Here is a 13815-nt window from a genome sequence, read left to right on the forward strand (position 1 = left end):
CCTGCAGTACTACCAGCAGTACTACCAGCAGCTCTACCAGCAGTACTACCAGCAGCTCTACCAGCAGTACTACCAGCAGTACTACCAGCAGCTCTACCAGCAGCTCTACCAGCAGTACTACCAGCAGTACTACCAGCAGCACTACCAGCAGCTCTACCAGCAGTACTACCAAGGTACTACCAGCAGTACTACCAGCAGTACTACCAGCAGTACTACCAGCAGCTCTACCAGCAGTACTACCAGCAGTACTACCAGCAGTACTACCAGCAGTACTACCAGCAGCTCTACCAGCAGTACTACCAGCAGTACTACCAGCAGCACTACCAGCAGTACTACCAGCAGCTCTACCAGCAGCACTACCAGCAGTACTACCAGCAGTACTACCAGCAGTACTACCAGCAGTACTACCAGCAGTACTACCAGCAGTACTACCAGCAGTACTACCAGCAGCACTACCAGCAGCACTACCAGCAGTACTACCAGCAGTACTACCAGCAGCACTACCAGCAGCTCTACCAGCAGCTCTACCAGCAGCTCTACCAGCAGTACTACCAGCAGTACTACCAGCAGCTCTACCAGCAGCACTACCAGCAGTACTACCAGCAGTACTACCAGCAGTACTACCAGCAGCTCTACCAGCAGTACTACCAGCAGCTCTACCAGCAGTACTACCAGCAGCTCTACCAGCAGTACTACCAGCAGTACTACCAGCAGTACTACCAGCAGTACTACCAGCAGCTCTACCAGCAGTACTACCAGCAGCACTACCAGCAGTACTACCAGCAGTACTACCAGCAGTACTACCAGCAGCTCTACCAGCAGTACTACCAGCAGCTCTACCAGCAGTACTACCAGCAGTACTACCAGCAGTACTACCAGCAGCTCTACCAGCAGTACTACCAGCAGTACTACCAGCAGCTCTACCAGCAGCTCTACCAGCAGTACTACCAGCAGCTCTACCAGCAGCTCTACCAGCAGTACTACCAGCAGCTCTACCAGCAGTACTACCAGCAGTACTACCAGCAGTACTACCAGCAGCTCTACCAGCAGCTCTACCAGCAGCTCTACCAGCAGCTCTACCAGCAGTACTACCAGCAGTACTACCAGCAGTACTACCAGCAGTACTACCAGCAGTACTACCAGCAGCTCTACCAGCAGCTCTACCAGCAGTACTACCAGCAGTACTACCAGCAGTACTACCTGCAGTACTACCAGCAGCTCTACCAGCAGTACTACCAGCAGTACTACCAGCAGCTCTACCAGCAGTACTACCAGCAGTACTACCAGCAGTACTACCATCAGTACTACCAGCAGCACTACCAGCAGTACTACCAGCAGTACTACCAGCAGTACTACCAGCAGCTCTACCAGCAGCACTACCAGCAGTACTACCAGCAGTACTACCAGCAGTACTACCAGCAGTACTACCAGCAGCTCTACCAGCAGCTCTACCAGCAGCTCTACCAGCAGTACTACCAGCAGCTCTACCAGCAGCTCTACCAGCAGTACTACCAGCAGTACTACCAGCAGTACTACCAGCAGCTCTACCAGCAGCTCTACCAGCAGCTCTACCAGCAGTACTACCAGCAGTACTACCAGCAGTACTACCAGCAGTACTACCATCAGTACTACCAGCAGTACTACCAGCAGTACTACCAGCAGCTCTACCAGCAGTACTACCAGCAGTACTACCAGCAGTACTACCAGCAGCTCTACCAGCAGTACTACCAGCAGTACTACCAGCAGCTCTACCAGCAGCTCTACCAGCAGTACTACCAGCAGTACTACCAGCAGCTCTACCAGCAGTACTACCAGCAGTACTACCAGCAGCACTACCAGCAGTACTACCAGCAGTACTACCAGCAGCTCTACCAGCAGCTCTACCAGCAGTACTACCAGCAGTACTACCAGCAGTACTACCAGCAGCTCTACCAGCAGTACTACCAGCAGTACTACCAGCAGCTCTACCAGCAGTACTACCAGCAGTACTACCAGCAGCACTACCAGCAGTACTACCAGCAGTACTACCAGCAGTACTACCAGCAGTACTACCAGCAGTACTACCAGCAGTACTACCAGCAGCACTACCAGCAGTACTACCAGCAGTACTACCAGCAGTACTACCAGCAGTACTACCAGCAGTACTACCAGCAGCTCTACCAGCAGCTCTACCAGCAGCTCTACCAGCAGCTCTACCAGCAGCTCTACCAGCAGCTCTACCAGCAGTACTACCAGCAGCTCTACCAGCAGCTCTACCAGCAGTACTACCAGCAGTACTACCAGCAGTACTACCAGCAGCTCTACCAGCAGCTCTACCAGCAGCTCTACCAGCAGTACTACCAGCAGTACTACCAGCAGTACTACCAGCAGTACTACCATCAGTACTACCAGCAGTACTACCAGCAGTACTACCAGCAGCTCTACCAGCAGTACTACCAGCAGTACTACCAGCAGTACTACCAGCAGCTCTACCAGCAGTACTACCAGCAGTACTACCAGCAGCTCTACCAGCAGCTCTACCAGCAGTACTACCAGCAGTACTACCAGCAGCTCTACCAGCAGTACTACCAGCAGTACTACCAGCAGCACTACCAGCAGTACTACCAGCAGTACTACCAGCAGCTCTACCAGCAGCTCTACCAGCAGTACTACCAGCAGTACTACCAGCAGTACTACCAGCAGCTCTACCAGCAGTACTACCAGCAGTACTACCAGCAGCTCTACCAGCAGTACTACCAGCAGTACTACCAGCAGCACTACCAGCAGTACTACCAGCAGTACTACCAGCAGTACTACCAGCAGTACTACCAGCAGTACTACCAGCAGTACTACCAGCAGCACTACCAGCAGTACTACCAGCAGTACTACCAGCAGTACTACCAGCAGTACTACCAGCAGTACTACCAGCAGCTCTACCAGCAGCTCTACCAGCAGCTCTACCAGCAGTACTACCAGCAGCTCTACCAGCAGCTCTACCAGCAGTACTACCAGCAGCTCTACCAGCAGCACTACCAGCAGTACTACCAGCAGTACTACCAGCAGTACTACCAGCAGTACTACCATCAGTACTACCAGCAGCTCTACCAGCAGCTCTACCAGCAGTACTACCAGCAGCTCTACCAGCAGTACTACCAGCAGTACTACCAGCAGTACTACCAGCAGTACTACCAGCAGTACTACCAGCAGCTCTACCAGCAGCTCTACCAGCAGCTCTACCAGCAGCTCTACCAGCAGCTCTACCAGCAGTACTACCAGCAGTACTACCAGCAGTACTACCAGCAGCTCTACCAGCAGCTCTACCAGCAGTACTACCAGCAGTACTACCAGCAGTACTACCAGCAGTACTACCATCAGTACTACCAGCAGTACTACCAGCAGTACTACCAGCAGCTCTACCAGCAGTACTACCAGCAGTACTACCAGCAGTACTACCAGCAGCTCTACCAGCAGTACTACCAGCAGCTCTACCAGCAGTACTACCAGCAGTACTACCAGCAGTACTACCAGCAGTACTACCAGCAGCTCTACCAGCAGCTCTACCAGCAGTACTACCAGCAGTACTACCAGCAGCTCTACCAGCAGTACTACCAGCAGTACTACCAGCAGCACTACCAGCAGTACTACCAGCAGTACTACCAGCAGCTCTACCAGCAGCTCTACCAGCAGTACTACCAGCAGTACTACCAGCAGTACTACCAGCAGCTCTACCAGCAGTACTACCAGCAGTACTACCAGCAGCTCTACCAGCAGTACTACCAGCAGTACTACCAGCAGCACTACCAGCAGTACTACCAGCAGCTCTACCAGCAGTACTACCAGCAGTACTACCAGCAGCACTACCAGCAGTACTACCAGCAGCTCTACCAGCAGCTCTACCAGCAGTACTACCAGCAGCTCTACCAGCAGTACTACCAGCAGTACTACCAGCAGTACTACCAGCAGCTCTACCAGCAGTACTACCAGCAGTACTACCATCAGTACTACCAGCAGTACTACCAGCAGTACTACCAGCAGTACTACCAGCAGTACTACCAGCAGTACTACCAGCAGTACTACCATCAGTACTACCAGCAGCACTACCAGCAGCTCTACCATCAGTACTACCAGCAGCTCTACCAGCAGTACTACCAGCAGTACTACCAGCAGTACTACCAGCAGTACTACCAGCAGTACTACCAGCAGTACTACCATCAGTACTACCATCAGTACTACCAGCAGCACTACCAGCAGTACTACCAGCAGCTCTACCAGCAGTACTACCAGCAGTACTACCAGCAGTACTACCAGCAGCTCTACCAGCAGTACTACCAGCAGCACTACCAGCAGTACTACCAGCAGCACTACCAGCAGTACTACCAGCAGCTCTACCAGCAGTACTACCAGCAGTACTACCAGCAGTACTACCAGCAGCTCTACCAGCAGCTCTACCAGCAGTACTACCAGCAGTACTACCAGCAGTACTACCAGCAGTACTACCAGCAGTACTACCAGCAGCTCTACCAGCAGCTCTACCAGCAGTACTACCAGCAGTACTACCAGCAGCTCTACCAGCAGTACTACCAGCAGTACTACCAGCAGTACTACCAGCAGTACTACCAGCAGTACTACCAGCAGTACTACCAGCAGCTCTACCAGCAGTACTACCAGCAGTACTACCAGCAGTACTACCAGCAGTACTACCAGCAGTACTACCAGCAGTACTACCAGCAGTACTACCAGCAGTACTACCAGCAGTACTACCAGCAGTACTACCAGCAGCTCTACCAGCAGCACTACCAGCAGTACTACGTACTACCAGCAGTACTACCAGCAGTACTACCATCAGTACTACCAGCAGCTCTACCAGCAGCACTACCAGCAGTACTACCAGCAGTACTACCAGCAGTACTACCAGCAGTACTACCAGCAGTACTACCATCAGTACTACCATCAGTACTACCAGCAGCACTACCAGCAGTACTACCAGCAGCTCTACCAGCAGTACTACCAGCAGTACTACCAGCAGTACTACCAGCAGCTCTACCAGCAGTACTACCAGCAGCACTACCAGCAGTACTACCAGCAGCACTACCAGCAGTACTACCAGCAGCTCTACCAGCAGTACTACCAGCAGTACTACCAGCAGTACTACCAGCAGCTCTACCAGCAGCTCTACCAGCAGTACTACCAGCAGTACTACCAGCAGTACTACCAGCAGTACTACCAGCAGTACTACCAGCAGTACTACCAGCAGCTCTACCAGCAGTACTACCAGCAGTACTACCAGCAGTACTACCAGCAGCTCTACCAGCAGTACTACCATCAGTACTACCAGCAGCTCTACCAGCAGTACTACCAGCAGTACTACCAGCAGTACTACCAGCAGTACTACCAGCAGTACTACCAGCAGTACTACCAGCAGCTCTACCAGCAGTACTACCAGCAGTACTACCAGCAGTACTACCAGCAGTACTACCAGCAGTACTACCAGCAGTACTACCATCAGTACTACCAGCAGCTCTACCAGCAGCACTACCAGCAGTACTACCAGCAGTACTACCAGCAGTACTACCAGCAGCACTACCAGCAGCTCTACCAGCAGCTCTACCAGCAGCTCTACCAGCAGTACTACCAGCAGTACTACCAGCAGTACTACCAGCAGTACTACCAGCAGCTCTACCAGCAGCTCTACCAGCAGTACTACCAGCAGCTCTACCAGCAGCTCTACCAGCAGTACTACCAGCAGTACTACCAGCAGTACTACCAGCAGCTCTACCAGCAGTACTACCAGCAGTACTACCAGCAGTACTACCAGCAGCACTACCAGCAGCTCTACCAGCAGTACTACCAGCAGTACTACCATCAGTACTACCAGCAGTACTACCAGCAGTACTACCAGCAGCACTACCAGCAGCACTACCAGCAGTACTACCAGCAGTACTACCAGCAGTACTACCAGCAGTACTACCAGCAGCTCTACCAGCAGTACTACCAGCAGTACTACCAGCAGTACTACCAGCAGTACTACCAGCAGCACTACCAGCAGCACTACCAGCAGTACTACCAGCAGTACTACCAGCAGTACTACCAGCAGTACTACCAGCAGTACTACCAGCAGCTCTACCAGCAGCTCTACCAGCAGTACTACCAGCAGTACTACCAGCAGTACTACCAGCAGCTCTACCAGCAGTACTACCAGCAGTACTACCAGCAGCTCTACCAGCAGTACTACCAGCAGCTCTACCAGCAGCTCTACCAGCAGTACTACCAGCAGCTCTACCAGCAGTACTACCAGCAGTACTACCAGCAGTACTACCAGCAGTACTACCAGCAGTACTACCAGCAGCTCTACCAGCAGCTCTACCAGCAGTACTACCAGCAGTACTACCAGCAGTACTACCAGCAGTACTACCATCAGTACTACCAGCAGCACCACCAGCAGTACTACCATCAGTACTACCAGCAGTACTACCAGCAGTACTACCAGCAGTACTACCAGCAGTACTACCATCAGTACTACCAGCAGTACTACCATCAGTACTACCAGCAGTACTACCAGCAGTACTACCAGCAGTACTACCATCAGTACTACCAGCAGTACTACCATCAGTACTACCAGCAGTACTACCAGCAGTACTACCAGCAGTACTACCAGCAGTACTACCAGCAGTACTACCAGCAGTACTACCAGCAGCTCTACCATCAGTACTACCATCAGTACTACCAGCAGTACTACCAGCAGCGCTACCAGCAGCTCTACCAGCAGTACTACCAGCAGCACTACCAGCAGCACTACCAGCAGCCCTACCAGCAGTACTACCATCAGTACTACCAGCAGCACTACCAGCAGCTCTACCAGCAGTACTACCAGCAGTACTACCAGCAGCACTACCAGCAGCTCTACCAGCAGCTCTACCAGCAGTACTACCAGCAGCACTACCAGCAGCTCTACCAGCAGCTCTACCAGCAGCTCTACCAGCAGCTCTACCAGCAGCTCTACCAGCAGCACTACCAGCAGCTCTACCAGCAGTACTACCAGCAGTACTACCAGCAGTACTACCAGCAGCTCTACCAGCAGCACTACCAGCAGCTCTACCAGCAGTACTACCAGCAGCTCTACCAGCAGCTCTACCAGCAGTACTACCAGCAGTACTACCAGCAGTACTACCTGCAGTACTACCAGCAGCTCTACCAGCAGTACTACCAGCAGCACTACCAGCAGCTCTACCAGCAGTACTACCAGCAGTACTACCAGCAGCTCTACCAGCAGTACTACCAGCAGTACTACCAGCAGTACTACCTGCAGTACTACCAGCAGTACTACCAGCAGCTCTACCAGCAGTACTACCAGCAGCTCTACCAGCAGTACTACCAGCAGTACTACCAGCAGCTCTACCAGCAGCTCTACCAGCAGTACTACCAGCAGTACTACCAGCAGCACTACCAGCAGCTCTACCAGCAGTACTACCAGCAGTACTACCAGCAGTACTACCAGCAGTACTACCAGCAGTACTACCAGCAGCTCTACCAGCAGCTCTACCAGCAGCTCTACCAGCAGTACTACCAGCAGTACTACCAGCAGTACTACCAGCAGTACTACCAGCAGCTCTACCAGCAGTACTACCAGCAGTACTACCAGCAGCACTACCAGCAGTACTACCAGCAGCTCTACCAGCAGCACTACCAGCAGTACTACCAGCAGTACTACCAGCAGCTCTACCAGCAGTACTACCAGCAGTACTACCAGCAGTACTACCAGCAGTACTACCAGCAGTACTACCAGCAGCTCTACCAGCAGTACTACCAGCAGTACTACCAGCAGTACTACCAGCAGCTCTACCAGCAGTACTACCAGCAGCTCTACCAGCAGTACTACCAGCAGTACTACCAGCAGTACTACCAGCAGCACTACCAGCAGTACTACCAGCAGTACTACCAGCAGTACTACCAGCAGCTCTACCAGCAGCTCTACCAGCAGCTCTACCAGCAGTACTACCAGCAGTACTACCATCAGTACTACCAGCAGTACTACCAGCAGTACTACCAGCAGTACTACCAGCAGTACTACCAGCAGCACTACCAGCAGTACTACCAGCAGTACTACCAGCAGTACTACCAGCAGCACTACCAGCAGCACTACCAGCAGTACTACCAGCAGTACTACCAGCAGCACTACCAGCAGCTCTACCAGCAGCTCTACCAGCAGTACTACCAGCAGTACTACCAGCAGCTCTACCAGCAGCACTACCAGCAGTACTACCAGCAGTACTACCAGCAGTACTACCAGCAGCTCTACCAGCAGTACTACCAGCAGCTCTACCAGCAGTACTACCAGCAGCTCTACCAGCAGTACTACCAGCAGTACTACCAGCAGTACTACCAGCAGTACTACCAGCAGCTCTACCAGCAGTACTACCAGCAGCACTACCAGCAGTACTACCAGCAGCTCTACCAGCAGTACTACCAGCAGCTCTACCAGCAGTACTACCAGCAGCTCTACCAGCAGTACTACCAGCAGTACTACCAGCAGTACTACCAGCAGCTCTACCAGCAGTACTACCAGCAGTACTACCAGCAGCTCTACCAGCAGCTCTACCAGCAGTACTACCAGCAGCTCTACCAGCAGCTCTACCAGCAGTACTACCAGCAGCTCTACCAGCAGTACTACCAGCAGTACTACCAGCAGTACTACCAGCAGCTCTAACAGCAGCTCTACCAGCAGCTCTACCAGCAGTACTACCAGCAGTACTACCAGCAGTACTACCAGCAGTACTACCATCAGTACTACCAGCAGTACTACCAGCAGTACTACCAGCAGCTCTACCAGCAGCTCTACCAGCAGCTCTACCAGCAGTACTACCAGCAGTACTACCAGCAGTACTACCTGCAGTACTACCAGCAGCTCTACCAGCAGTACTACCAGCAGTACTACCAGCAGCTCTACCAGCAGTACTACCAGCAGTACTACCAGCAGTACTACCAGCAGTACTACCATCAGTACTACCAGCAGCACTACCAGCAGTACTACCAGCAGTACTACCAGCAGTACTACCAGCAGCTCTACCAGCAGTACTACCAGCAGTACTACCAGCAGTACTACCAGCAGTACTACCAGCAGTACTACCAGCAGCACTACCAGCAGTACTACCAGCAGTACTACCAGCAGTACTACCAGCAGCTCTACCAGCAGTACTACCAGCAGTACTACCAGCAGTACTACCAGCAGTACTACCATCAGTACTACCAGCAGTACTACCAGCAGTACTACCAGCAGCTCTACCAGCAGTACTACCAGCAGTACTACCAGCAGTACTACCAGCAGCTCTACCAGCAGTACTACCAGCAGTACTACCAGCAGCTCTACCAGCAGCTCTACCAGCAGTACTACCAGCAGTACTACCAGCAGCTCTACCAGCAGTACTACCAGCAGTACTACCAGCAGCACTACCAGCAGTACTACCAGCAGTACTACCAGCAGCTCTACCAGCAGCTCTACCAGCAGTACTACCAGCAGTACTACCAGCAGTACTACCAGCAGCTCTACCAGCAGTACTACCAGCAGTACTACCAGCAGCTCTACCAGCAGTACTACCAGCAGTACTACCAGCAGTACTACCAGCAGTACTACCAGCAGTACTACCAGCAGTACTACCAGCAGTACTACCAGCAGCACTACCAGCAGTACTACCAGCAGTACTACCAGCAGTACTACCAGCAGTACTACCAGCAGTACTACCAGCAGTACTACCAGCAGCTCTACCAGCAGCTCTACCAGCAGTACTACCAGCAGCTCTACCAGCAGCTCTACCAGCAGTACTACCAGCAGCTCTACCAGCAGCACTACCAGCAGTACTACCAGCAGTACTACCAGCAGTACTACCAGCAGTACTACCATCAGTACTACCAGCAGCTCTACCAGCAGCTCTACCAGCAGTACTACCAGCAGCTCTACCAGCAGTACTACCAGCAGTACTACCAGCAGTACTACCAGCAGTACTACCAGCAGTACTACCAGCAGTACTACCAGCAGCTCTACCAGCAGCTCTACCAGCAGCTCTACCAGCAGTACTACCAGCAGCTCTACCAGCAGCTCTACCAGCAGTACTACCAGCAGTACTACCAGCAGTACTACCAGCAGCTCTACCAGCAGCTCTACCAGCAGTACTACCAGCAGTACTACCAGCAGTACTACCAGCAGTACTACCAGCAGTACTACCATCAGTACTACCAGCAGCTCTACCAGCAGCTCTACCAGCAGTACTACCAGCAGTACTACCAGCAGTACTACCAGCAGCTCTACCAGCAGTACTACCAGCAGCTCTACCAGCAGTACTACCAGCAGTACTACCAGCAGTACTACCAGCAGTACTACCAGCAGCTCTACCAGCAGCTCTACCAGCAGTACTACCAGCAGTACTACCAGCAGCTCTACCAGCAGTACTACCAGCAGTACTACCAGCAGCACTACCAGCAGTACTACCAGCAGTACTACCAGCAGCTCTACCAGCAGCTCTACCAGCAGTACTACCAGCAGTACTACCAGCAGTACTACCAGCAGCTCTACCAGCAGTACTACCAGCAGTACTACCAGCAGCTCTACCAGCAGTACTACCAGCAGTACTACCAGCAGCACTACCAGCAGTACTACCAGCAGCTCTACCAGCAGTACTACCAGCAGTACTACCAGCAGCACTACCAGCAGTACTACCAGCAGCTCTACCAGCAGCTCTACCAGCAGTACTACCAGCAGCTCTACCAGCAGTACTACCAGCAGTACTACCAGCAGTACTACCAGCAGCTCTACCAGCAGTACTACCAGCAGTACTACCATCAGTACTACCAGCAGCACTACCAGCAGTACTACCAGCAGTACTACCAGCAGTACTACCAGCAGTACTACCAGCAGTACTACCATCAGTACTACCAGCAGCACTACCAGCAGCTCTACCATCAGTACTACCAGCAGCTCTACCAGCAGTACTACCAGCAGTACTACCAGCAGTACTACCAGCAGTACTACCAGCAGTACTACCAGCAGTACTACCATCAGTACTACCATCAGTACTACCAGCAGCACTACCAGCAGTACTACCAGCAGCTCTACCAGCAGTACTACCAGCAGTACTACCAGCAGCTCTACCAGCAGTACTACCAGCAGCACTACCAGCAGTACTACCAGCAGCACTACCAGCAGTACTACCAGCAGCTCTACCAGCAGTACTACCAGCAGTACTACCAGCAGTACTACCAGCAGCTCTACCAGCAGCTCTACCAGCAGTACTACCAGCAGTACTACCAGCAGTACTACCAGCAGTACTACCAGCAGTACTACCAGCAGCTCTACCAGCAGCTCTACCAGCAGTACTACCAGCAGTACTACCAGCAGCTCTACCAGCAGTACTACCAGCAGTACTACCAGCAGTACTACCAGCAGTACTACCAGCAGTACTACCAGCAGTACTACCAGCAGCTCTACCAGCAGTGCTACCAGCAGTACTACCAGCAGTACTACCAGCAGTACTACCAGCAGTACTACCAGCAGTACTACCAGCATTACTACCAGCAGTACTACCAGCAGTACTACCAGCAGTACTACCAGCAGTACTACCAGCAGCACTACCAGCAGCACTACCAGCAGTACTACCAGCAGTACTACCAGCAGTACTACCAGCAGTACTACCAGCAGTACTACCATCAGTACTACCAGCAGCTCTACCAGCAGTACTACCAGCAGTACTACCAGCAGTACTACCAGCAGTACTACCAGCAGTACTACCAGCAGCTCTACCAGCAGCACTACCAGCAGTACTACCAGCAGTACTACCAGCAGTACTACCAGCAGTACTACCAGCAGTACTACCATCAGTACTACCATCAGTACTACCAGCAGCACTACCAGCAGTACTACCAGCAGCTCTACCAGCAGTACTACCAGCAGTACTACCAGCAGTACTACCAGCAGCTCTACCAGCAGTACTACCAGCAGCACTACCAGCAGTACTACCAGCAGCACTACCAGCAGTACTACCAGCAGCTCTACCAGCAGTACTACCAGCAGTACTACCAGCAGTACTACCAGCAGCTCTACCAGCAGCTCTACCAGCAGTACTACCAGCAGTACTACCAGCAGTACTACCAGCAGTACTACCAGCAGTACTACCAGCAGTACTACCAGCAGCTCTACCAGCAGCTCTACCAGCAGTACTACCAGCAGTACTACCAGCAGTACTACCAGCAGCTCTACCAGCAGTACTACCATCAGTACTACCAGCAGCTCTACCAGCAGTACTACCAGCAGTACTACCAGCAGTACTACCAGCAGCACTACCAGCAGTACTACCAGCAGTACTACCAGCAGCTCTACCAGCAGTACTACCAGCAGTACTACCAGCAGTACTACCAGCAGTACTACCAGCAGTACTACCAGCAGTACTACCATCAGTACTACCAGCAGCTCTACCAGCAGCACTACCAGCAGTACTACCAGCAGTACTACCAGCAGTACTACCAGCAGCACTACCAGCAGCTCTACCAGCAGCTCTACCAGCAGCTCTACAGCAGTACTACCAGCAGTACTACCAGCAGTACTACCAGCAGCTCTACCAGCAGCTCTACCAGCAGTACTACCAGCAGCTCTACCAGCAGCTCTACCAGCAGTACTACCAGCAGTACTACCAGCAGTACTACCAGCAGCTCTACCAGCAGTACTACCATCAGTACTACCAGCAGCTCTACCAGCAGTACTACCAGCAGTACTACCAGCAGTACTACCAGCAGTACTACCAGCAGCTCTACCAGCAGTACTACCAGCAGTACTACCAGCAGTACTACCAGCAGTACTACCAGCAGTACTACCAGCAGTACTACCAGCAGTACTACCATCAGTACTACCAGCAGCTCTACCAGCAGCACTACCAGCAGTACTACCAGCAGTACTACCAGCAGTACTACCAGCAGTACTACCAGCAGTACTACCAGCAGTACTACCAGCAGCTCTACCAGCAGTACTACCAGCAGTACTACCAGCAGCTCTACCAGCAGTACTACCAGCAGTACTACCAGCAGTACTACCAGCAGTACTACCAGCAGCTCTACCAGCAGTACTACCAGCAGTACTACCAGCAGTACTACCAGCAGTACTACCAGCAGTACTACCAGCAGTACTACCATCAGTACTACCAGCAGCACTACCAGCAGTACTACCAGCAGCTCTACCAGCAGCTCTACCAGCAGTACTACCAGCAGTACTACCAGCAGTACTACCAGCAGTACTACCATCAGTACTACCATCAGTACTACCAGCAGCACTACCAGCAGTACTACCAGCAGCTCTACCAGCAGTACTACCAGCAGCTCTACCAGCAGTACTACCAGCAGTACTACCAGCAGTACTACCAGCAGCTCTACCAGCAGTACTACCAGCAGCACTACCAGCAGTACTACCAGCAGCACTACCAGCAGTACTACCAGCAGCTCTACCAGCAGTACTACCAGCAGTACTACCAGCAGTACTACCAGCAGCTCTACCAGCAGCTCTACCAGCAGTACTACCAGCAGTACTACCAGCAGTACTACCAGCAGTACTACCAGCAGTACTACCAGCAGCTCTACCAGCAGCTCTACCAGCAGTACTACCAGCAGTACTACCAGCAGTACTACCAGCAGCTCTACCAGCAGTACTACCATCAGTACTACCAGCAGCTCTACCAGCAGTACTACCAGCAGTACTACCAGCAGTACTACCAGCAGTACTACCAGCAGTACTACCAGCAGTACTACCAGCAGCTCTACCAGCAGTACTACCAGCAGTACTACCAGCAGTACTACCAGCAGTAC

The 13815-nt window shown here is 52.4% G+C and overlaps 5 protein-coding genes across 5 annotated transcripts; all 5 read left to right on the forward strand.

The window, feature by feature from the left end:
* Positions 1 to 289: 289 nt before the first annotated feature.
* On the forward strand, positions 290 to 1486 carry LOC129827229 (uncharacterized protein DDB_G0271670-like; the record flags this gene model as incomplete). The annotated part of the gene is made up of 1 exon (XM_055887967.1): positions 290 to 1486. A coding segment is annotated over one exon (1197 nt), but the record flags the coding sequence as incomplete, so codon positions are not given.
* A 1152-nt stretch (positions 1487 to 2638) lies between these two features.
* On the forward strand, positions 2639 to 3886 carry LOC129827227 (uncharacterized protein DDB_G0271670-like; the record flags this gene model as incomplete). The annotated part of the gene is made up of 1 exon (XM_055887965.1): positions 2639 to 3886. A coding segment is annotated over one exon (1248 nt), but the record flags the coding sequence as incomplete, so codon positions are not given.
* Positions 3887 to 6758: 2872 nt separating this feature from the next.
* LOC129827226 (uncharacterized protein DDB_G0271670-like) lies at positions 6759 to 7997 on the forward strand (the record flags this gene model as incomplete). The annotated part of the gene is made up of 1 exon (XM_055887964.1): positions 6759 to 7997. A coding segment is annotated over one exon (1239 nt), but the record flags the coding sequence as incomplete, so codon positions are not given.
* A 1815-nt stretch (positions 7998 to 9812) lies between these two features.
* Positions 9813 to 11033, forward strand: LOC129827228 (uncharacterized protein DDB_G0271670-like; the record flags this gene model as incomplete). Its single annotated transcript, XM_055887966.1, has 1 exon — positions 9813 to 11033. A coding segment is annotated over one exon (1221 nt), but the record flags the coding sequence as incomplete, so codon positions are not given.
* A 1541-nt stretch (positions 11034 to 12574) lies between these two features.
* LOC129827194 (uncharacterized protein DDB_G0271670-like) lies at positions 12575 to 13582 on the forward strand (the record flags this gene model as incomplete). Its single annotated transcript, XM_055887932.1, has 1 exon — positions 12575 to 13582. A coding segment is annotated over one exon (1008 nt), but the record flags the coding sequence as incomplete, so codon positions are not given.
* Positions 13583 to 13815: the final 233 nt, after the last annotated feature.

This window comes from Salvelinus fontinalis, chromosome 29 (assembly GCF_029448725.1).
Source record: "Salvelinus fontinalis isolate EN_2023a chromosome 29, ASM2944872v1, whole genome shotgun sequence".
Classification (NCBI taxonomy): domain Eukaryota; kingdom Metazoa; phylum Chordata; class Actinopteri; order Salmoniformes; family Salmonidae; genus Salvelinus; species Salvelinus fontinalis.